This window comes from Typopeltis vanoorti, chromosome 24 (assembly GCF_054136105.1).
Source record: "Typopeltis vanoorti isolate ZY-2024b chromosome 24, IOZ_Tvanoo_1.0, whole genome shotgun sequence".
NCBI lineage: Eukaryota > Metazoa > Arthropoda > Arachnida > Uropygi > Thelyphonidae > Typopeltis > Typopeltis vanoorti.
Genome location: NC_143572.1, coordinates 47,742,321 through 47,767,500, shown reverse-complemented (window position 1 = coordinate 47,767,500; position 25,180 = coordinate 47,742,321). Strand labels below are relative to the sequence as shown.

At 36.2% G+C, this 25,180-nt stretch overlaps 2 protein-coding genes across 2 annotated transcripts in view; one reads left to right on the top strand and one right to left on the bottom strand.

Moving 5' to 3' along the window:
- Positions 1-5,256, top strand: part of LOC150093172 (serine proteinase stubble-like) — a 12,658-nt gene extending 7,402 nt beyond the window's left edge. The window contains exons 5-7 of the mRNA XM_090413935.1: positions 2,566-2,834; positions 3,039-3,193; positions 4,440-5,256. Coding sequence (XP_090270061.1) covers positions 2,566-2,834; positions 3,039-3,193; positions 4,440-4,598 — 583 coding nt within the window. The 3' untranslated portion in view covers positions 4,599-5,256. The remainder of the gene's footprint in view (positions 1-2,565; positions 2,835-3,038; positions 3,194-4,439) is intronic.
- The window catches only part of LOC150093165 (trypsin-1-like), a 379,787-nt gene that overhangs the window by 49,443 nt on the left and 305,164 nt on the right, over positions 1-25,180 (bottom strand). The window lies entirely within an intron of this gene.

The window sequence follows — 25,180 nt, the reverse complement described above, 5'->3', positions numbered from 1 at the left end:
CTGAATATGAAGATAACCTAATAGGCAAAGGGAAATTGATGCTTTTTCACAACAGCATTGTGAAAATGAATGATCACGGCCATATGCAGTTCAGGTATTTGTTTTGGCTGATTTCGCTGTTCGATGGTCCAATTGAAATGACTCGTCAAAACGTAAGAGTGATTCCAAATAACTCAAATTGCAATGAAATTATTCTTGCGCCAGTGTTCAGGAATAATTTGCATACGGACCCGTCAAAACTTATCTAATAATAACTTACGCATTTGGTAGATTGCCCATGAAAAGGTAATATAAATAACTGTAGACCTTTCTCAGCTTTCTTGATTCTCTCAAAGGTTACAGGACAGACTTTAGAAAGCGCGTGTTAAATGGAAATTCCTCTTTTGACCATGCCGCTCGCATTTTGTCACGATTATTTCAAATAATCGTCACGAAGGACCTCGAGCAGCGAAAATGCCACACTGTTATTAAATAAAACCGTATAGTTCGCGTAGATAATTCGGAGCAAGTAGCGCTGGTTTCCTGAATATTGCAAAACTTGATCTTAATCTACTATCGCGATAAATTATTTATCACGGGGCATGTCAAATAGACGTGCTTCATGATAAATAATGACGGGGCATGTCGATTTTCCCTATCACGATTAATAATGGGGGTTTGTCAAACCGAAAACAATTTGCACAAATTAATAACGAAGAACTGAGTGTGAAAACGAGATCTCCTAGGATTAAATATTTTAAACTAATTTTATTTATATCAATGACTTCCGCGCAGAGTTCATGTGGATGAGTGGCCTCCAAGCAGACAACACCGAAAAAGTATTGAAAAGGAGCAGTTTGAATGTGAACATTTGCCACGATCATGTCCGAATAGTTTGGGATTTACCTAAAACTTTCATTGTAATAATTGTGAGGATAAAAACCCGCGTGACCTCATCCAAATGAAGTCTTAGATTCCAACCCAAAGTTGAATATCAGAAATTGAATAATCGCTTATTATGGAAAATATTGATATTCAAAAGCAATCGTAGAGACAAATATTTAAGTATTGCACATTTTCCCTATAAATAAAACAGGCTGACTGTTGTTCACTTCATTAATTACTTTCATGGAGAAAAAAGCTGTGTCTAAAAGACAGAATTGTCTCTTCCAAGAAACATGATTATAGGAAGCTTATAATGGGATTTGAATGGTAATCACAATTCTCAAATATGCAATTTTAAAGAAGTGTCGCCTGTTAATGAAACATTTAGAGCATGTTTCATTCTTTGTACATTGCCATAGTAACTCGTAATGGCATAATAGTCCACTGTTGTTTGAGTGACCTGGGTCGATTTCAGATTTACAGTAAGAAACGCCAATAGCGACCCAATATACTTGAAGAGCGTAGGAAGTCATCAGGGACTCACCACTTCAAGAGAAGAATTCTTGAGGATTCGTGTTTTTTATTTAAAATTCTCGATTGTGTGTAAACACCGACCCCTCCCCTTTCCGATGGATGACATTTCTATTCAGGGAGACAGGAAAAGTCCTTGAACGTTCGCAGTTTTCGAAATTCTAATTAATGATCTGTTCAACGGACGAGTGCTTTCCCAATCACAGCAGATATTCAAGAACGACATTATTGAAATACGGTTTAGAATTTCTCACCACTTCCAGCGATAAAATATTGCTGTATTGTCGGAATTATTTAGGTAAAAAAAAGAGAGAAAGAAAATTATCAATACTCAATTCAACAGACCACGTACTTATGTTACCAGATATTGCAAAAGTATCCTTCTAGTATAATAAATAGATTTATTTACCCATGTTTTCTTTATACATTCAAAAATTGTAACAATGCAGTCATCGCTTAGTTCTGGTATGAACGGTTTTGTATAAGTGGCTTTTATTTTTGCAAATGATTTTGTAGGATAAAATCATTTTCTCAAAAGATATTTATCATACGATTCAGAGTTAACGATAGTGGAGGGAGAAGAGAGCTGTGCTTAAAAGACAGAATTGTTTTTTCCAAGAAACACGATTATAGGAAGCTTCTAATGTCTGCCGATGGCGCATAACTTAGGAAGTGTGCCCTGAACTCGAAATAAGCCCCAAAGAACCAGGCCAGCATCATCTCAGACATAAAAAGTATATTTCTAACCATACGACTATTTTATACTAGCGCAAAAACACCGCTGCAAACATCTGCGGAACAATACTTGTTCAATGGCCAACATGTGCACAGTGAATAATACAACTCGTTAACTTCCGGTCATGTGTTTGAGCCTAAAACACCTTGGACATCGCTATCTGTGAAGGAGTAGGAGAACATGCATTTAAAAATAATTAAATCGGTGAACGATGTCTATTGGTTTAATTTAATGTAATCCTTTGAGAGTTGGCGAAAGAGTTAACGACACTACATCTCATACCGGAGATTTCACTTGCTTATTTTTAATTTATCATTGTTTGCAGTATATAGCAGTAATATATTGTAATATTTGCATACCCCAACCTACTGTGTTAACTTTAATTTAGTATTTATTAACATTTACAAAAATGACTCGATTTTTTTTCTTATCAGCCTGACGCTGACCCAGATCAGAATCCGAGTTGGAGAGTACGACTTCACCAGCACCCAGGAACCATACCCTTATATAGAAAGGAATGTAAAACGAAAAGTGGTGCACCCTGCCTACAACTTCTTCACATACGAAAATGATCTAGCTCTAGTAAGATTAGAGCAAGCCATCGACTATTTACCACACATTAAACCTATTTGTCTACCTCCTGACGATAACCTACTGGTTGGAAAGAATGCTACGGTTACAGGCTGGGGACGCTTGAGTGAAGGTAAATCAATGTAGGAGGATCTATATAACTACTAGATAAAAGATATGTAACCAATGAACTGTTTTATTATATATATATATTTGTAAATATCCTTTCAATGCTCTGTCTTCTGAAATAAAATATATATTAAGTTCATTAAATTTATTAAGACTAAATCCAGAACTATTTCCAATTTTATTCTCTGAATACCTCTCTTACTGGTAGGTGGCGCTCTACCGTCTGTACTACAAGAAGTTCAGGTACCAATTATCAGCAACGAGAAATGCAAAAATATGTTTCTTGCTGCTGGACGACACGAGAGTATACCCGAAATATTCATGTGTGCTGGCTATGAGACAGGAGGCAGAGATTCTTGTCAAGTAAGTAATGGGTATTTAGTTCGTTCGTTTTTTTTATTTTATTTTTTTTTTATTTTTAATACTGCACTACCGGTATATGGGTAATGGGGTCATTGCACGAGCCCTCTAGTCGCTCAGTACCACGGTCATGGCACAAACAACGATACTCATTGTACTGTGCATCCACTGGTGGTGGGTCGGGGTAGTTAAATCGCTGGTGCTTTTGAGGTCAGCGATGCAGACGTATATAATTAATAGAAATAACTGGCGAAAATGGCTTGCGTGTGACCGTCTGTGCAACTATCTGACATGTTTTACTATTCCACACCTAAGAGCGATTTTCCGTTTGGAGAGGGGAAGGAAACAGAAGGGGGGGAGCACACGCAATGTCTTTAAGATGTTAAGGTAGAAAGTTGATTGGCATAGAACTGGTTTAAGATGTCTCGCTTACAGGGATATTAATAAACAACGCGAATTGGCCCCATTAACTTCTCCCATTTCCCAACAGTTTAGGGCAGGCCATCAACATTTCAAAGCCTGACCTTGCGGTATTTCTTCTTTATTAAGTCATATTTTATGTACGAGGACATTTAGCTGTGTGTTATAAACACTATTTCTAAGAGTAATGCAAACAACAGACAGCTCTGAGCACCTGTGAGTGGTGTGTTGCATACACGAAAACAGCATGAACACAGTTAAGGTTTTCGGTCCTAACCGTCAATATCAAGAATGTCACCTGTTATGAGTTATACTAGACTCATATTGAGGAAATGTATCTCAGACGTGTGATATAGGTCCTTTTCTGAAAGCCAAAAACTAAACTTTCTGTTCAGAGGGAGGAGGAGGTAGCTTCATAAGATATGAAATCAGTCGTCATAGCTAGTCCAAATGTTTGACACCAGTTGGTTAATCAAGCTATCTACAAGAGCACCCCCCACTAGAATACTAAAATGGAATTTGCTTTGAAACAAGTTCAGCTACTTTACCACCAGTCTTTTATAAGGTCTTGTTGAAGTGTCATCCAACAACAGTTTCCTGTTGGGTGACACTCTAACAAGACCTCGTTAGTGAATCGCTGTGCGAATAAGAGTATTGGGATTATTTCTTGATGTTTACAACCAGCGTGGTGAAAGGTTAAAATATTCACTCCATCATCCCATTCGTGTCGTATACCTAGTTTTGTAGCAAACTAAAAACTCTTAGATAACAGTGTGCAATTAGCATCTATCTTAATATCTTCTAATGAATAATATGATTTTTCTTGCAGGGAGATTCCGGTGGACCACTGCAAACTCAAGGAGCTGATGGACGCTGGTTCCTGGCAGGGATCATTTCCTGGGGCATAGGTTGTGGAGAGCCCAATATGCCAGGAGTGTGTACGCGGATATCGAAATTCAAGGATTGGATTTTACGAAATATATCCTAGTGGGTGATCTCAACTCACAAGACTTAAAGTTCGCCGAGTTCTGTAAAACAGGAATTGACAGCTCCCTGCTGTGCAGAGGATAAAAGTAGTTTACCGTGCGTCAGTTATTCAACCCAGTCTTCTGCCGTGTAACAAATTGAGAGCGAACTTTGCAGGTACGAAAGCTGCTTTTTATTGGCCTTGTACGATGTGTACTTGCAATGCATCATTACTTCTTGGTATAAAAATCGCAGACTCCTTCGACATTTAGGAAAAAATAAACACTTAACAGCGAATGCCTGCAGGTCCATTGCCAAAACGTCCATTCTCACCAGTGGTGATTCTTTGTACAGTTCGGTGTTAATCCATTGACAATTGCTGTTGCTGGACTCAAGCGTGATTGTTGTACAATAGACAATTATGTACAATGTTATGTGTACGTCTTCGTAAGAAGAAAATTGTTGTAAACCATGAACATTGTTTTTAGTATTTATATTAATTTTTGAAGCATAAATACAGTCAAGCCAAAGGTCGTGAAATTTCTAATTTGAAAGTTTGCTTACTAACGAACTGAAAGTATGAGGGTAGGTTTCAGAGAAAACTGATCAGAGGATCGAGAATTCCTGCTGGTGCAACAGCTTTGTGACTTGCACCAAGAAATAAATATTTGGACTCCGAAGTCTTTATTTTTTCCAACAACCACCTATTCATTAGTAAAATGTCTTGCTACTGCAAGAAAGATAAACAATATCATTATGTTACTTGGTAGGCATCTGCAGAATCTAGAAGGGAATTTTTTTTTGATTTACAAATAAAATGAGTATCAAAATGCACACTTCTGATAAATCACTTGTAACCTAGCAGTACTAACGTTATCTCCCCCCCCCCTCCCACACACACACACACACGCAAAAGAAAGAAAGCAAATCTCAGAAAATGAACATCTCCTAGTTCTCAAAAGGATATTAGGGATATTCATCCCAGAAACAAACCAGCAACGAATACACGCAATTTACCGACATGACACCGTGACTTCGGCAAATTCAACATAACACATTGAAAACATTCTATGTTTGTTCTGTAGAGTAGACGTCCTGGATTATCTAACCCTTAGTGGGCCTACGGTACTAACAATTTATAGGTTTACAACCTATCGTGCGAGGAAACTACAAAAAAATCAACCTGCCTTGGGATATCGTTATCTGTCTACAACCTATTTTTAAAAGGAAAAACAAACTTTCCCATTGATGAAAAGCAATTGCTAAAATTACATTTTAATTGTACGTGGGATGGCAAATTCACAGAAGGTGCTTTCGCCAAGGAAATAATATAATACGAATACTCAGAATAAAATCAACGCTATGAAATAGCTGCTGCCAATTAACAAATGATCTAGGTTTTTGCACTCAAATCTTTTTTTTTTTTCACCTACAAAAGTATTAAGATACTTTCACGAATTCTAAATCTTACCATAAACTATAGTAAAACATTATCGCAAACACTTCCCGAGTTCAAACCAGGTCGTGCAGAGCTCACGTAATTGGACAGTAGTTCGTTGGGAAGCAAACCTGGCTACACACACAGTACATTCTTGATATCAGATGAATGTGTTTCAGTAGGGCAGAAGAACGATTTACCTGCGTGTGTATCGACCCCCTCTGTTAAGGGTGGTCGCGGTTTTGTTATGATTGAACGTGCTTCGTTAGCTTTGACCAGGATTCTTTTCATAATGTACGGAACATTAGAGTAGAATTTTGCCACTTGTTGCTCGCATTGTGGAGAATTTAGTAGCAATTAATCAATTATCAACCAAAGGTATCACGTCATATTGCAAGCGCTGTGTTAATAATGCCTTTGAGAAAGAGAATATCATTTGAAGGCAAGACAGCAGGTCCTTCGAGTTTAAAATGGGTCAAAATAACTGCGTCCTTTCATAAACGTTTAGTGGAAATCTGTCTGTAGTTTCCTTCCGTAAAATTGGGTTGTTCATCCCAGAAACTGGCTGAAAGAACACACGACAATTAAGGCAAAGAACTGATCTTGGATACCATAATTCCAACGGCCTATTTACGCGACGCATTAGAAATTCGGGCACAGAGGCATCGTTATGACTTTTTGTAACACTGTGTATAAGGAATCGAAAATAGACGAACATCGCTTTACCCAAAGTTAAGTGCATGTGTTTCAAACGGGCTTAGGATGGAAGAACTACCACTCAGCATGTGATATTTTCCCTTCCTCATTATTAAGCAAGCAGGGCTACAGTATAGAAAAAAGAAGAGAAAACGCCACGTGTAGTTCAGAAGAAAAAATAAATAAAAACGCTGTTTTTTCGCGAACAGCTGAAGATCAATCCTTAGAGAAAACAGCGTAAAAGATGCTCTAAAGCACAGAAGTAAGAGAATAAAACGATGAGCGAGAAGTTAGTTTGCTGGGTTCGAAGTTGGATTGTTAAGACGTTGGTTAGTTAGCAGCTGCACGTATTTTTACAGGACTAGAGAACAACTGTACGAAAAAATAATAGAAAAGGCGCACCAAACAATGATAATGTCCGTGAGAAAGTAAGAGAAGCGTCATCAGTTAGCTGAAGAGTAGGAAGAATTTTCATGGATGTTATGGTACATCCTCCAAATGTCAGAACACTATTCTAAAGCCGGGAGAAATTTGGATTTCTGCTGCTTTCGCAGTTTAGTCTTGTGGCTAATTTATGGTTTCAGGAAATTGTAAAAAGTGTAATTCAGCTGAATGTGACCTTGCCTGCAGATTTGGAGCGTTATCAACGATAAGAGATCTTTTATCCTAGTACTGCAAAAAGTTCTTGCCCACTGGAGAATGGTCGGGGGAGGGAATCACTGCCTGAGGAATTGGTTATGGACAATCTTGAAGTTTGCAATGTTTAAGCACTACAGTTTGTCAAGGGGGGGGGAGAGTACACCGTTGTAAGCGAAACTAGGAAGAGGATTTAAGTCATAGGTTAGTTTTATATATTTTGGTGCACATGTGTCCAGATGAACTCCATGCGTTTCTTCAAACCTTTCAGAACACCTGCGCAGCGCAGATGACAGGAACACGCGATTTGCCTGAACTTGAAACAATTCTATCGATGAGGCGAGGACCTTTCGCATTGGCTTTTCAACTGACGGTGAGTTTATCGCATCGTACAAAGGTTACAGGTTTTTTTCTCGCTCTTCTAAACTTGGATTTTTCAAAGAACAAAACCAAATATGGGCACCACACGCAATTCATAGACATCCTACAGTAACCTCATAGCATTAGTTGCCTCTTTAGTCCTCATAACCTAAATCGTTTTGGTAGTAATCCCAAACCCAGTGTAAACATTTTAATGTCTTGTTGAAAAGGCAAGTAATGTACACCGAGAGAGTAGACCTCTGTCTACTCAAGAATTGCATATGACTAGTGGTCGCTGATTAAATGATGGGCCTAGGTGTGATGGGAAGAAGGTGAGTTTTACATCGCCTTTTATGGAACGGACAGAATACAGACTACTTCCATGCTATAGGTCATCGTAAGGATGAACGACCTTCCCTTTGGTTGGGAAGACTTCCGGAGGTACTAGTAATTTGTTTCATTGAAAATACTCTAATGTACTGTGCCTCCATAGTACCGTAAGCAGCAGTTGGTAGGAAAGATGCGAAGAACCTATTTAAGAACCTTTCAAATGAATGCAAATTAGGAGGAGATAGAACAATTTTTCTCCACCCAAATGTAGGCTCCACAAAACAAATCATGGAGCTTTAAACCAACCAATCTTCAAAGGGCGAGTTCGAATTCCGTCCATAAACTGAGGAGATTTTGCTTGGTCGTTCAGGTAGAGATGCCTTGTCGAGACATCTGTTTGGGTTTCAATCGTATCATATCAGTTTTACAAAATTACACTACACAAGCATAAAGCTATGCTTATTTTGTAGTTATCAAAGAAAATCTGCATTCGTTGCCTTCAGTACTTAAGGTACTTTGGCCGAGTGATAACCTGTGTGATCTCCGACCACCGAGCTGTGTTAAAAACCAACAGTGAGCAGGGATGTTTATGAAAAATTTTGCGTGGGAAATGAATTTTAACGCCTGATGTGACGTCACGTCTCCTATATGCCCCTCTGCATATAGGAGACATGCAGTAACTTGAAAAAAACTTCCATGTTTGGTCTCTAAGACAACAGCGATTCCGGTTAATCCCTACCGACGATATTAATAAGAAAGGATTACCATCTTCCATTGAGTGATATTCACATAAAAAAGAAAGAAAACATATCTGTCCAAGAGTCCACATCGTTTATGGGTGTTTATATATGTCTATAACGAATATTATATCTGATGACAGCCAGCACATTTGGAAACATCGGTGAGCTTTATAGACATGCAAGCGAACAATAGTTGAACAGAAAACTCAGTATATCTGCCTATAAACTAACATCAACTATTACTATCTCTCGCTTAATTTAAGTCCATCGAAATTACTTCAAACTAGTTAACGAACAGTTTAATAGTCGAAGCCTTTTCTTCATTAAATTATGTTACAAATAAATCAATTATAATTTTATATTGCTTGGGCTTATTTCCATTCCCATTGATGGAATTTCATATGGGATAATGCATTTCACGAAAGGAACCTGAAAAAAAGAATTGTCATATTCATTCCTACAGTTTTTAATCCCTTTAGATCTGTAACTATTTTCTCTTAGCCTTCTAATCTAAAACAGTTATAGATTTAAAGTGATTAAAAGTGTATGAATGAATATGGCAATTCTTTTTTTCAGGTTCCTTTTGGGAAAGACAGTTCTTCTGTATGGATTAATGCATAATAAAATAAAACTATACATTGCAAAAGAGTGTTCATTTTTACGAGAAGAATATATGCCGGGTAGCAGACACGTATACTACTGTAACCCTCCGAAACTTCTTCGTTTGAAGAGGTAGAAAAGCGTGTTGACAATAACCCAACGCTAACAGATGAGATGTAAAAAAAAAAAATAAAGTAAATTTGTATTATGTGACTTCCAAGTCGAACACTGCGTATGAATTGCAGGATATTGTGCATTATAAATCAGACTACTGTCGGATGTATTGTATATTTTAGTGCATACCGAGGATTGATGGATGATTAAAACTACAAGTTTGATTGCCTTTTACATGCAGAAATTTTACTCGTATTTGGTTTCCACTGAATATGCTTTGTAATACTAACAAAGTTGCAAATTCTGTGGTAATCACCTTCTCATCACGATTTGCTGCTCAAAGACACATCAAGGTTCTGCTGCGATGCAAGCGATTGAAAACGGGATTTTATAGAAAATCCACCTGCGGTAAAAACAGCTCACAAATGTCGCCGCAAAGAGATTCTATTTGCAGTGTGCAGCACTCTTGTTCTTACTTTCCGATTATCCTTGAAAGTGGCATAATGGACTCCTTTCTTTTAGAATTACACGGTGATCAGCATTCATTTTAAAAATTTATGGAATTTACAACCGTGTTAAAAGATACGGTCAAAAAACTATTTTCTCACTACGCGCGCTCCCCAAGAATTTACGGGCTACCGAAAATTCACAAAGAATACACACCGTTAAGACTTATAGTGGAAGGAGTTGATAGCCCGACGTATCATTTAGCCAAAAAATTAGCGGCAACACTCAAGGAGTTGGTAGGTCATTCCCCCACCTATATCAAAAACATACAACACTTCATAAACACCATCAAAGACATTACATTAGAAAAAGATGATTTATTAATCAGTTTTAACGTCTCTGCCCTCTTCACGAATGTCCCAATCCTTCTCCTACAGAACGAATTTCCTCCAGATATCACGGCGCTCTTTGCGCATGTATTATGGTCGGGATATTTTGTATGGCAAAACACCTTCTACTTACAAAAAGAAGGCACAGCCATGGGCTCGCCGTTATCCCTTCCCCATTGCTAACTTTTACGGGGAACATTTTGAGCAACTTGCCTTAGGTTCCCCCCTTTAAAACCCAAAGTCTGGCTTTAATACGTTGAATATATTTTCGCGATCTGGTCCCATGGCCGCCAGACAGACACATTCCTTAGTCACCTAATCTTGCCCGTGATCCGGAAGACCCTTATCAGATCCTTCAACTCGCCAGAACTGAATTATAGTGCCAACTATAGAACGTTCCTAAATAACAAGTGAGATCATCCACGCTCTATGAATGTATTGTACGCGCTCTGTTCTTTGTTTAATATAATTGGAATCGGTTGATTTTAGTTGGTAACAGTTTTTTACTTTTTAGTGCCTTACATCAGTTATGTACCCCGAAGATGCCAACAGACTTAGTTGGTGAAACTAGTTGTTATAACTTAGTTGTTTATTATATACACTTGATCAATATAATCCCAATAAAAGTTTTTCAACAACATACTTCCGTTTCTGGATACACTTGTCACACGTCTTCCCTCTGGCAATCTTTCCTTCACTGTTTACCGGAAACCGACACATACGGGACAATATATACACATAAACTCCTACCACCACCCAACACAAAAACTAGGTGTCATCAACACGCTAAAAAACAGGGTGCAGACGATCTGTTCCAACGAACAGGCACTAAAAGACAAATTTAAAATTATCTTTAATACTTTCCAAAAAAACGGATACCGCCAAAACACTATTAAAAAAATTCTCTACAAAACCTCGATGAAAAAAAAAAAGCTAAACCAAACTACAGTAAAACTATAACCATTCCCTACATTAAAGGAACATCAGACAAAATAAACAGAGTACTACGAAAATACAACCTCAAAACCCTCCTGCAAAATTAAAAAACTTACTCAACTCATCCAAAGACCCACTCCCTCCACTAGCCCACCCTGGAATATACCGAATTTATTGTACTTGCAACATACCATATATAGGAGAAACAGGACGCACAATTCCTATCAGACAAAAAGAACATAAACGACACATTAAATATAATAATTATGGTGAAGCTGGCCTTTCTGATCATGCCTTGAATTCCTTACACAGAATTGACTGGAAAAGTACTAGCTGTCTACATCGCACTAAACCATGGTATGAACGAAAATTCAAGGAAGCATGTGAGATTATTATCAACCACCCCCAATCGGAACAATAACGATGGTCTAAAAATCCCAAACATATGGAAGGTGTATATTCAACCCACGGAACGTTCCTCACTAAGAACAACTATAAGCAGAACGGTAGAAAATCCAGTATCTTAAAAGCAAAAATAAGAATTGTAATACTAAAAATAGGACATTATTTTTTCTGAAAGAAAACCATCTGAAAGAATGTTTATTCCTGTCATCGTAAATAGAATTTAGCTTGATGTAATTTTTTTTTCACTAGAGGTCATGCCAGTAGAATAACATGTGATCAAATCATTGTTTCTTTAGCTTACAGTTAATGTAACTCAGCTTGTCTTGTATATTGATGTATGCTCCAGATGATGATCTTGATGTGAAGATCGAAACGTCGGGATAATAAATTTTTTTTTTTTTAACACGGCTGTAAATTCCATAAATTTTTAAAATGAATGGCATGATGGGCTATCTGCGCTTGTATATCTGATTTTGAAAACGAAAATAATTAAGCGCTCTGAATTATGGGATACTAAGCAGTCTGATGTGAAGTCAACAATATATATATATATATATATATAGATATATATATATATATACACACATATACAGTATATATATATACACACATATATATATACACACATAGGGAACCTTAATAGTACTAATAGTACCTTAATAGGGAACACACTTCACGCAGGTAAAGGATTAAAGCAAGAATTTCTTGTCTGTTATAATCTACCACAGGACAGCAGTTTGCTGAGATAGCTTTATGTCACACTTCGAATATCCTGGAAACATTGAAAACAACCCGGCAGGTTTTTCAAACTTTCCACGATACGTGGAGAGATTGAGCAATGTAGACTAGACGACATGAATCTAAACTGACGTAATTCATACCGGTAGTTAATTAACTGGCCAACCTACCGGTGAAGAAAGTGACTATTAAGTACCTCCTTCAATATTTTAGAAAGAGACGACAGTTTAATGCAGATTTTGTCTTCCTTTTTAGAGATGTGTTGAATACAGACTTACTTCCATGTTGTAGGTAGATATCAGCAAAATATAAAATAATAAACAACACACGATGGATCTCTTTCGTCCAGACAACTTTTATGTACAGTTGTGAGATACTATCAAACCCAAAAACTTCTTTAATAACCAGGTTATTCACGACGATTAATGTCTTACTGGTGAAAGACCACTGGAAGCATATAGTATACTGTCTCTGATATGGTAGCTAGTGATTTACCTTTGCCATCTATCCACGAATAGGATGAGAAGAATGACACTACGAGTTGAGCTTAGGCTTCAGATATTAGTATGATATCATCAGAAAGAAAATAGGAAACAGTGAGGTTGCGCTGTTGATGCTCTTCGCAAGAAACTAGAAGGTACGGTTGCCACATGTACAAGAGGGAGTTTTCTGCTTTCGGTCTTTTAGAAGTTAAATTTTGTTCAAGTTTGTTTGAGGTCGTTTTCAGAATGAACCTGAAGATTTTCTTTCGAGCCACTTGTGATATAATTTTTTTCGTTGTACTGCATTGGTGGCACGTTAGGTTTGAACCGAATTAGAGGAAGCTCTTGGATCAGATCAGATCAGATCAGATGAGAAAGTAATAACACTTGTCTGACTAAGGAAATGGGGATAGAATCTCGGAAAGCATCTTAACTGGCACCATTTTGATGCAATAGAACTGGTTTTGGAAAAATCACGCGTTTTAGGAAAAATTTAGAACTGAATATAGATTAATATCATTTTTGTATGGTTTGAAGAGCCTCAATAGCTCAGTTTGTTTACGAGCCCTCTGGTTGGAAAGACCCAAGTTCGAATGCCGTCTATGACCAAAGGAACCTTTATCAGGTGTTTTCAACCAAACAGTGTGTTAGCCGGTCTCATACAGACGTGGAGGACGTTTTCTCCCCGAAAATCGGGTTTTACATCCCTCAAAAAGGAAAAACCCTCCCTCCAGGAAGAAACACGCAATCTATAGACACACGATACTCCGGAAATAAGGATTAACCATCCTATTAAATTTTGGTTTCGAATACTTGGATAGGGAAGTGTGTTCTACACGCGTAAGTGTAAATCAGGAAGAAGGGTGATTTGAAATGATTTTGGCTGATTTAATCACTCTTACGTCCATTTAAAACCAGAATATAAAAGGTTCGACAAAGTTCAGGAGAGATCATAAATACAAAGTTTTATTACAACCCATAAAGGTTTAGTCATCTTCCACATCTGTTTATACGGAGGTAAAAGATGAGTAAATCTGACTAAATACCTTCCTTTCAGGTGGTGATAGGTTTGTGAATATCGACTGTAGTTTTTTAAATGATTTCCGGTAAAGTACCATTAGTCTTTTGACTTCTTCTTCTATGGTATTTTATCTACTGATATCCGCTGTCATAAGTATATGTAATGATTCACTTGTTGAATTTCGTCACAACTGATCTCTATTATTTCTGGTTGCACATTTCTGTTGAACATCACTTGGATCTGTTTTAGATCTATCTTTAAGCCAGCTGCTTTGCTATTCATTTGCAGCTCATAGATAAGAGTCTGTAGTTCAGGTGAACTTGCAGTAAAGATAAATATAATATTAGCGGTAAATATCTCTCGTTTACCTTCAGAACGTTTTTTACTCTTCTTCTAAACATGCTATGAAATAATTTGGGATATTATGTCACCTTGCTTTATTCTTTACTATATTTCCATTCAAATTAACTGTTACTGTTGTGTGGGTAGGCTGATTTGATGGCTCTTCCACTTGTTGATTTCTTAGCGTCTGAAATATTGCAAACGTTTTTACCGAATCAAAGGCTTTCTCGTAATCAATAAAACCAAGACAATGGTAGTTGGTATTCACTGCACCATTCAATAATCTACTGTACAAGTTGAATATGGTTCATTGTGTTGTAGCCACTTCTAAACCTTGCCTGGATCTAGAAATGTACAAAGTTTATGAGTCAAGACTTTTGAAAATATTTTTTATATCACAAGATAGTAGACTGATGAATCGATAGTTCTTCAAATCTTCTACTTCACCTTTTTTTTCATGTCCCAATAACAGTAGCCTTTATTTGGCATAATTTTGGTACATAATTTTTTTTAGGATTAGACATAGGGTTAAACGTTTGGCCTAGATTCTTTATATCATTTCCCTGCCTACTTTTATAAATCAGTCACTACTTCATCTTCTCCTGCAGCTTTTCCATTTTGCATGCTCTGAATGCTCCACACATAACTTCTTTCGGTAGAATTTGTGAGACTAGAATTATTTCCCAGTTGTCTTTTTCGTTTGTGTTGTCATCCAGATCAAGTACGAGTAAAATTCTTCGGTTCTTTTTTTTTTCTATAGAAAATCTCTCTAATTAGCACGGCTATCAGAACTAAGAGAAATAGTTAAAGCGACTAAAATAGAAACATTCCTAAATCGTGTATAACAGAGACTTGTTATACAATAGAGACAAAGATAAGGAGACTATCAGGGATTAGCTTCGTGTACAACAGAAAAATGAAGAACATTATCATGCGCCAATAATAAGTCATATTGATAAATCAATCGAAAACATCATGATATATTACAAGTTCACAACAAGAGAATAACCGCATAGAAAGTGAACATCTAAAAGTCCAAATTGTAGAACTAGTGAAACTAGAGTCGATCCTCCTTTATGCTGGAAAAACATATTTCAGGACAGTTCGATTATCAGACCATCAGCATTGGAAGGGGACATCGTATGGTACATAGGAAGAAAATGTTGAAGGAATAAAACAAAACATAAGCGCATATAAACTAAACATTAAAAAAGAAACATTCCACCTTGAATTAAACAAACATATTTATGTAGCTTACTATAGATGATGCGGATCTATCATAAAGTAATGCCATTATTATTTTCCAGAACTTTCTGCAATGCTCACATGAAATAGATGGAACCACAGAACACAAGCAAAAAAATTCTGAAGAAACAAAGCAGTTTATGAAGAAACGAAGCGAAGTGAAACTAACTGAAAGCCTAAGCTTAGTGAAGCTTACTGAATAAAACTGAATATACTGAACTGTAGAAAACAAGCAGAAAATGTGTCAATTAAGAAATACGAAAAGTCAATTGAGAACTTATAAACAAAGAATTAAACATAAGGCAATCTTCAAAAAGCAGAACAGCAGTTAATGAAGAACAACAAGCACAAATTGTTGCAAACAATCTACAAGATGGGAACGTGCTGTTACAAACAATCAATATTGATTTACTGAAGTACTGGAGAGAGAGAGAGAGAGAGAGAGAGAGAGAGAGAGAGAGAGAGAGAGAGAGAGAGAGAGAGAGAGAGAGAGAGAGAGAGATTCTCTGCTTTTCGTCACAGGAAATTTATGTAACATGGGGAAGTTGATTTGTCAACTAGCTGGATGATATAACCTTCAAAGGTCAAGCCTGCAAGAATCGAAGAGTTAAACACTAAATATTATTATATAACACAATATGTAAGGTCATCGCTTCGATTGGAAGAGGATTTAATAATCGGAAGGAGGAGACGCGATTCAGATCTTATCCAGGACGCAAAGAAAATTTCTAGACAGAAATGTTTTCTACAAGAGAACCAAAAATGTTTTCAAGTTAAAAGCAGTGAATGAAAGTCCTATTAAAGAACTTGTTTCATCTTATTTGTGCATGTAAATATATTTTCTTCAGCGTACTTTACCAGTTTCGAGGTTACTACTGTAACATCAGCTAAAGGCAGAAGGAGAAAACATTTTGATTGGCTGATCCCCTGTTGCAAACCTACTTTCAGTGCTGCCATCTGTTATTCATGTTTAGTACTGGTTTATTTAATTACGATCAGCTAAAACGGCTTTAAACTTAGTGATAAAAGTAATAATATTATTAGTCTTAAGTTTCCATAACATCTTTGAATCCTGACAACGAATTGTGTTTATATCTGTGGGAACACATTCAAAAGCACCAATTCTATATGGATTTATATATAAAAGAATAACAGGACAGTTACTACGACATCACCCTTATAAGTTTGAAACCAACTCTTCAGAGGAAACATAATAAAACACTTTATTCCCCTTCAATTTCCAGTCTCATATTTCTCATTACATTTAGTTGTCTTTAAAGGTTTTTAAAAATAAAAGTTTCACTTATATTTGTTTGTTAATGCATTTATAAAGATATAAGAAGGTATGCAGAATGGAAAGCATCTCCTAAATTTCGTATGTTAAAACAAGTGCGGAAGGAATCTTAAGTCCAAATTATTACAGTAATTATACTCTATTGCTCAGAAATATCTGCTTACCTACACATTAGAATGCTATTTGACTACGAATCACAGACTGAGGCTACTGCATGTGTCTGTTAAATGCGTGCTTCTGCTCGGTTTGTCTGTTTCTGAGGAATAGAAAGCCACAATTTCGGAGAATGGAAATCCCGCAACTGCTGTATGAGCTCGGCTAACTCACCTACATTTGAAAATTCTCATAGTTTTTTCGCCTCCTAGCGGGGGATTCGAAACCGAGTCTTGACATACTGTACAAAATATTAAAGTAAGCTTGACAGTGGAATTGGGATTACGAACAACTAATATTTTGGAGACCAGTGCATTATGTGTGTAAATTGCGCGTGTTCTTCTGACCGATTTGTCTGTTTGGGCAAAATGAAAAACCTGCCGCTTTCGTATGAGGCCGGTCAACTCACCTTCAGATGAAAAGCCCTGATAAAGGTTCTTTGCATCTTAGACAGGATTCTTTCCGATCAAAGGGTATCGTCGAAACCAACTGAGCTATGGAGGCACTGTTCTCAAAGTAAACTAGGTAGTAAACATAAAGGATCAATTAAATTTTTTATACAAGATAACAAATTTAAAAATCTATAATGAGATCTGCAAGCTCCAATTTTCTTTATATTTTTATATTTATATTTTTAAATATACATTATATTTTATGTAATGATTTTAAAATATTTACGGATATAAATAAATCAAGTACAACTGAGAAAATGGAAATAGTTTGCAGCTATGTGGATAGATGGCGCTACGCTTATTTTCTTTCGCAAGGATTTCTGTTCCTGCTTTAAGTAAAGTTGAAAGGAGATGCAATGCAGTAACAGTCGAAATAAATACGTTGTGCAAATTTGATTTGAATATTTTGCCTAGAAAAAAAAACAAACTCGAAAACATTTTTACCAAGTAAAATAATTACAGATCACCAATGAACAAATCATCACTTCTAAGGAATACCAATACGAAGCATTGTCTTGCTCTGCAATAAAGGCGTAAGCAAACTTGGGGAAATGAAAAGTGAGTACTAGTTCGAATTCAAACCAATATGCATGAAACAGGCGATTTTGGTTCACTTAAGCAAAGAGTATTTCATCTCAGACTACTGTTCTCTATTATACATTCGGTTATGACTATTCTCATTTGATTAGGATTAAAATGCAGGCAACTACGCCCGTGTTGCCAGATATGATGGCTCTTAATTGCGTGAGTTCCAGTCAAGTTCGTTCGTTTGTTTAATGGAAATAAAAACCTTTTGTAATTTGTAATCAAATGGCAAATGACACAGAGGCACACTGCTTCCTGAGATCATATAATAAGAATTATCTGGTGTCTTCTCTTCATCGAGAGAGAAAGAGGGACTGCGTAACATTGGCCAGCTACATTATAATCATACAAGCAAGAAAAATATCTTCAACCTTAACTTGCATATTATTGTGGCTATGTAGAATCCGTAATCAATCTGTAGCTTGGATTTGACAGTTGAACTGGAATGAATTAATTTTGTACGGATTAGAATATAATAAATTAAGAAAACATATATTTATTAAAAGCCTTTATTTAAGAAATAATTTTGCCTAAAATGATGCAAAACCCGAATCTTTACATGTTGTTTAGAGATAAAGTAATATACAAATGACCACGGCAGAATAATGGCTTATCTTCATTAATATGCAGACCTACTTTATTATTATTTTTTTTATTAATACATCCACTGGGAAAAACCATTTTTTTCACCATATATTCCTAACTAATTAGAATGGTAAAAGTTACTTAAGTCGCAACAACTGGTGCATGGAGATTGAAAACGTGAATCTTCTTCTTCTTCTACGCGTTATTCCCGCTTCCTATGCAGGGTCCGCGTGTTACTTAGATACGACTTCTTGTTAGTACTACTCCCAACCGACCCGTCGCCTGGTCTGCCGCTGGGGGGGGGGGGGATATATTTTTTTGACTGTAGAGGCGTATCTTCACGAGGCCGGTTTGCCTGCTTGCGGGATGAAAAACGCCAGATAAACTGGCGGAAAAAACCCTACTGACCACGCCCAAGACCGGCTAACTTGGCTATTCCTGAGGAAGATCCTCAAATTCCTCACGTCTACAACGGGAATCGAACCTGGGACACTCCTTCCCCAGGCATATGGTTGCGAAGCGCAAAGCCACTAGGCTAACCGCGCGGTCAGATTGAAAACGTGAATACTATAACTTATTTAGGATTAAAAATTGACAACAACCTAAACTGAAGTGACATATTAGAGAAGTATGCAGCAGACCTACTTTAAGATTTATGTTAATTAGAGTTTTACTCTTTAAAAAAAAAACATTTTTTTTATGTTAATTAGTACAGTGTCCTAAGCGGGGTGAAACCTATCACATCACAATCACACCGACGCTTCTAATTTCTCTACAAGATAAATTAATAAGCATTCCTACTATCAATAAAAACGAGAACGCTACAATGAACTGCGAACACATCCCATTAAATATCCTACCACTTAAACATTTAGATATCCATAGGATATTATGGTTCTTAGAATGTGATAATTGGCATTTAAATATGAGACAAGATGCTGATCTCTGCACTCAAGAGGACGTCATGAAATATGTAATCCCAAAAAAGCAGGAAAAAGAAACAATACATTCACATGAAAGCTATTTGGCTTTAAAGAACCTATCGTACTTAATAAGAAACAAAGTCAATGAAAACAGGGACAGGAACCGATGCTGATACGAAATATTTGAACTTCTATATGGATATTAATAGTTTGGTTATAAGTTTATAAATTTAGAAATTAACTAAGGCCATAAGATTACAGGCGTACAGTCTGTTATTGTGTTTTATATATTTATCCCGTTTACTGATGATGTTTTTCACTACGTGTCCTTTATTTATGAAATCCACTTAATATTAAGCTGTATGTATTGACAAGTGTGTAAACATTATATATTCTGTACCTTCTCTTCAGTATAAAAAGGACACATTCTGTATGATTTGGAAAATTTTGATACTTACATTACATTATATTACAGGACCACGTAGGAAGACTCATCGTAGAAGTCATTGCACACTACGTCATTCTACCGCGCGCAAAAAAATAAATAATAAAAATAAAAAATAAAAATAATAAAAATAAAAATCCTCGTATCTGTGTCTTTCTTATTTATTTATTTGCGTAGACTCCTGCAAATATGTTTACATAATCACTTTTATGCACCTTTATCAGGTGCATATCAATATCGATACATACCAATACATACACACACACAAAAAAAAACGGTCACCTGCTTTTTCCTGGACTCTGTTCCTCCATACACTACTTTTTTGGTATCTCGTATCCACATCACCAGTTTATTATCCATCCTCATTTATTCTAATTTGCGTAACAGTATTCGATGGGTATCTTGTCAAATTCTAAGCAAAATCCAGTAGTATCACTGTGTCTACAGCAGTCTTAGAGCCTTTATGCAAAGGAACTATTTTACCCTCTTTCCACTCTCTAGAGGACCTTACCAGAACCCATACTTAAGTTAAACAACGGAGTAAGAGGCACTGACAATTCCTTTGCACAGCGCTTCTCAACCCTTCTAAACCCAAGGACCAGAAAATGCCTAAAACAATTCTACGTTTTTATTATTCAAAATTAGTTATGTAATTTGTTTAAAATTCTATGTGGGTATTACCAACATTTGGGAAAAACTGTGCCATTTATAACATAATAAATCTAAAAGTATGTTTTGAATACATATGGAAACATAATTAATTAAATTGAAAATAAACGATTAAAAATGTATAATCATTAAACAAAGTTTTAGTTTTTATTAAACAAATAAATAATATGATACAATTATGTTACTACTTACTTTTAATGGGATGGTTGAACTTCTCTGCCCTTGCAGAGTTGCTGGATATCTGGCTCAATATTGGTCAACTTCAGTAGAAGACCGACCAAAAAAACACTAAGACAATTTCTGTATTTAGTTTTTATTTGAAGGAGCGATGAAAATCCTTTCTCACAAAGATAGGTTGTAGAGAACTGCATGACGGTTTTCAATGCTTCTTCAGATAATTCGGGAAATTCACTTCTCACTGAAGGCGAGATCCAGATTCGAGCCAAACCAGGATCACGGAACTGCAATTTAAGCCCACTGTCACTTGAAATCTCAATTAACTGTTCTTTTTTCGATAACGAAAGGTCGTTCTCGTGGCTGTAAGTCTGAAATGGATCGCGAACCCACAGAAATTTCTTATAAAAATTATTCGGAAAATATGTTTCCAAATTCTGTTTTAGAGTTTTGAGGTGGTCACAAACCCTTTCCAGAAACTCAGAACCAACAGAAGAGATCATTTTCCACTAAAAAGAATTCCAATGTTGGAAAAGGTGTAAATTGTCTCTCTTTTACATAACTAATGCATAAAACCAGTTTTTTCTCGAATGCCTTTATTTTCTCATAGACATTAAGAACAGTTGAAGAATTTCCCTGAATGGAGAGATTTAGTTCATTTAATTTCGAAAAAATGTCTGAAAGATTGGATAGTGTTGATAACCTTGCTTCATCAACAAGAGGTGGTGCAAAATCAGAATTACGTTCATTTACAAATAATAAAACTTCGTGCCTTAATTGAAATGAGCTTGTTAGTACTTTGCCCCTGGAAAATCAGCGAATTTCAGAAAGAAGCAAAAGTTGTATATATTCACTGCCCATTTCATCGCAGAATACTGAAAATAACCTGTTATTTAGCGGTCGAGCCTTAATAAAATTAACTAGCCTTACAGCGTTGTATAGCACAGTTTTAAATTCTGGTGGCATTCGAGGATAACGCTTCCCCGTGTATGAAACAACGCATCCAATTCATATCCGGAGCTACTTCCTTGACCTTAGAAACAATCCCCAACTATTCCTGCCTATAAAGGCGCGAGCTCCATCCGAACAAAAGCCCATACATTTTCCCACTCACTGGATGATCCCTTTGTGTATTATGTAATTATTGAGAATGTGAAATATTTCTTCTCCAGTTGTTCGGGATAACAAAGTTCTACAAAACAGAATATCGTCGTGAATGTTGTTATCAGGTGCATATCTTACGTAGCATATTAACTGCGCATCATCTGTAATCAGTAGTCTCGTCCAGTAGCGCACTCAGGATTTAATCTTAGGGGGGGGGGAAGAGTTGAGTAGACGATTTGAGAATACACACTACGCATCGCATACGACCTATGACTGAGCTTCTGCAATGATCGCTAATTCATAAGTTGTATAGAAATAGAAGACACGACACAACATAAATAAAAAAAAAAGAATTTTAATTAGGAAAAGATTTTTAGAAATTTTTCTAGTGTTTTTTCCCTTTTTCTTTGGGGAAGCCAAGTCCCCCCTCCGTCTGGGTGCACCACTGGTCTCGTCTATTTGTAACGCATAATAAGGGCTCTTCTTAACTCTTTGGATTAACTGAGATTCTACGTCTTCTGCCATATCATTAATTCTGCGACCGACAGTGTCATTTGAAAGAGGAATCAAATCAACATCTTTTAGTAACTTGTTGCTAAACATAGTTTTTACCGCATCTTTTATAGCCAGAAGTAGTAAATTTTTCCCGATAGAATGAGGTTTTCCTGTTTTCGCTATGCGCAAACTTAAGAGATAGGATGCTTCCAGTACCTTGCTATTAATAGAACCAGGCCGAAACTATATCTTTTCCATGATTTAATGTCCCTAAGCGTCTCTGGAATAATTTAATTGGCTTATTTTTCACATCACAATGTTTAGTTTCTAAATGGCGTCGCAGTTTCGCAGGTTTCATGCACTCGTTCGACAACACTTCATAACCCAAAACACACTGAGGTTTCTGTTCACTTTCATCTCCACACCAAGTAAACCCGAATTCCAAATATGAACTGTTATATTTCCTACTGTATTTTTTCTTTGAACTGCTTGTTTCTTCTACTTGAATAGTATCATATTTACTCGCCGTTACAACGATTACAACCTAATTGTGATACACAATTAGGGATAGCATCACCTGTTTCATTTACTTTTCCTTTCAAAGTTCCAAGCCACTTTTCCATTATTGAAAAACATTTCGGAAAAAAATATAAATACTGGGTTAACTCACGACACACTTTGTCCAAGTATCACTTAGCACTTCTGAAGATGTATTGAGCCTTTGTTGAAGGAGGAAAATCTTCAAGAATAAAAATCAATAAAAAAACAAGCAATTGGTTGAAATGTGGACAACACATTTACTTCAATTCTGCCAAAACAGCAAGGGAAGTCGCAAGCAATAAAACCACAATTGTTGTTCACTTCACCCCTCTTTTATTACATGTTATTCTGCCGCTATTTGTTGGTTTTTTTTAAGTATCCATTTTATTTCAATAATTTGCACCTATTCAATTTTAATTTTTTTTGTTTGGATAATTAAAAATATATATTTATTTAATTTAAGTCTGCCTGCGGACCATCTGTCACATCGTCGCGGACCACAGGTTGAGAAACACTGCCTTTGCACATTCACGTAATATCCGAACTGACATTCCATTAAAATCGACAGAAGTATTTGCATTTAAATTATGCAATATCCGAAGCAACTCTACTCAGTAACTCTACTATTACATCTGACTCAGTCACTTCGCTACTATCAGCATCCACTAAAGTTATCCTTTCAAAGTCATTATTTCTGATTGATATAAAGATTCAAAATCTACAAATACTAAATATGCTGGAAGTTCATTTTCATTTACAACTTTAAAAATATAATTGCACCAACAAATTATGTATGACCCGACAATGACGGCGTTAGTTATTTGAATTTTCATGTTAATAGGACTTCATCTTTGAAAATATTACAAGAAGCAACTGTTATCTACGAGCTTTATATGTAATATATTTGACAGATTTTGGTTATACAGGACACATTAATAGTTTAATGTCCTTGGCAATACCAGCCAAAACTCAGGAAGCACATAATGACTATAATGAAATAAATAAACGAATTTATTTCTTACTAAAGACTATGAGAATTAAATTTTTTACTCAATTAATGAAGTGTTAAGCCTATTTTTGCTAATAAGTTATATTTGCATAAAATTACTTAATTACGTACTTTTTTTTTTCATTTTTAGGACACAGAATGTTGCACTGCGCTTCAGTATTTATTGATTATATAATTATTCTGAAAATATAAGCCATTTAGCAAACAAAGCAAGCAAACAAGAAAAGTTTAGCACAGATTTCATCATCTTTTGGTTACCCGCAAATAATAAATAAAGCGCCCTCTGGGAAAGTGAAAACTTGTGAAAAATGTGAAAAAAAAAATCCCTAAAATCGATTGTTTACGTAGTATTATTATTATAATAGCTGGATCATAAAATACAAATCGTGGCTTTTTAGAACCTCTACACACACACACACACACACACACACACACACACACACACACACTGTAGGAACTTCCGAATATGAACTGCCCTATCATTATTTTAAGCACTTTTTTTTTTTCTTTTTTGGCCTCTCACGTTTTGACATTATAATACGGGGAGCAAGGTCATCCAAGAAATAGGTAGAAACTTTATCCTTTTTTCGTTCACTGTTAGTTTATTGCTTCGAATGCAGAAAGATTAATACATTATATAGGCTTTTGTATTCATATTCCCTATCTTACTAAGTTTGTTTGTTTGTCTGTTTTGCTAATGTTGCATTAATTACTCAAAAATAGTTCTTCGCTTTTGTTCTAGTCGATGGTAATTAGGTCCAAGGTAATAATTGACGTTATTTACAGTCGTTGTTCGATGAAACTAAAGAACCAATCTTGCTAGACAGAAGCAGAGCCTTCACGAGAACTCGGAATGTATAATGGATGCCAGCAGGTGGGCCAAGTTCCAATGCCAGTCAGAGTGCAGAACAAAATCAGATGCCCTAGGGCCAGTAAATGAGAATCTTAATCACAATGTCAAACAAAAGAGAGTCTTAATTCCAGACAAAAGGGCTCTTAACTTGTAAGCTAAGGTAACAGTAAAGCTTCAAAGAACCAAAATAGAGAGACAGAGAGAAAGAGAGAGAGAGAGAGAGAGAGAGAGAGAGAGAGAGAGAGAGAGAGAGACTGAAAGTGGCGATAATTATCATAGAAGTGAGCTCCAGTTTGAAGACTCAGTTGCTTGGAAGTTTCTGGATACTCTAAATTCCAAAATGGGTGTCTGGCCATCATTGTCAATGCTAGCATTCGCGGAGATGTGCTACCAGCATGAGTCTG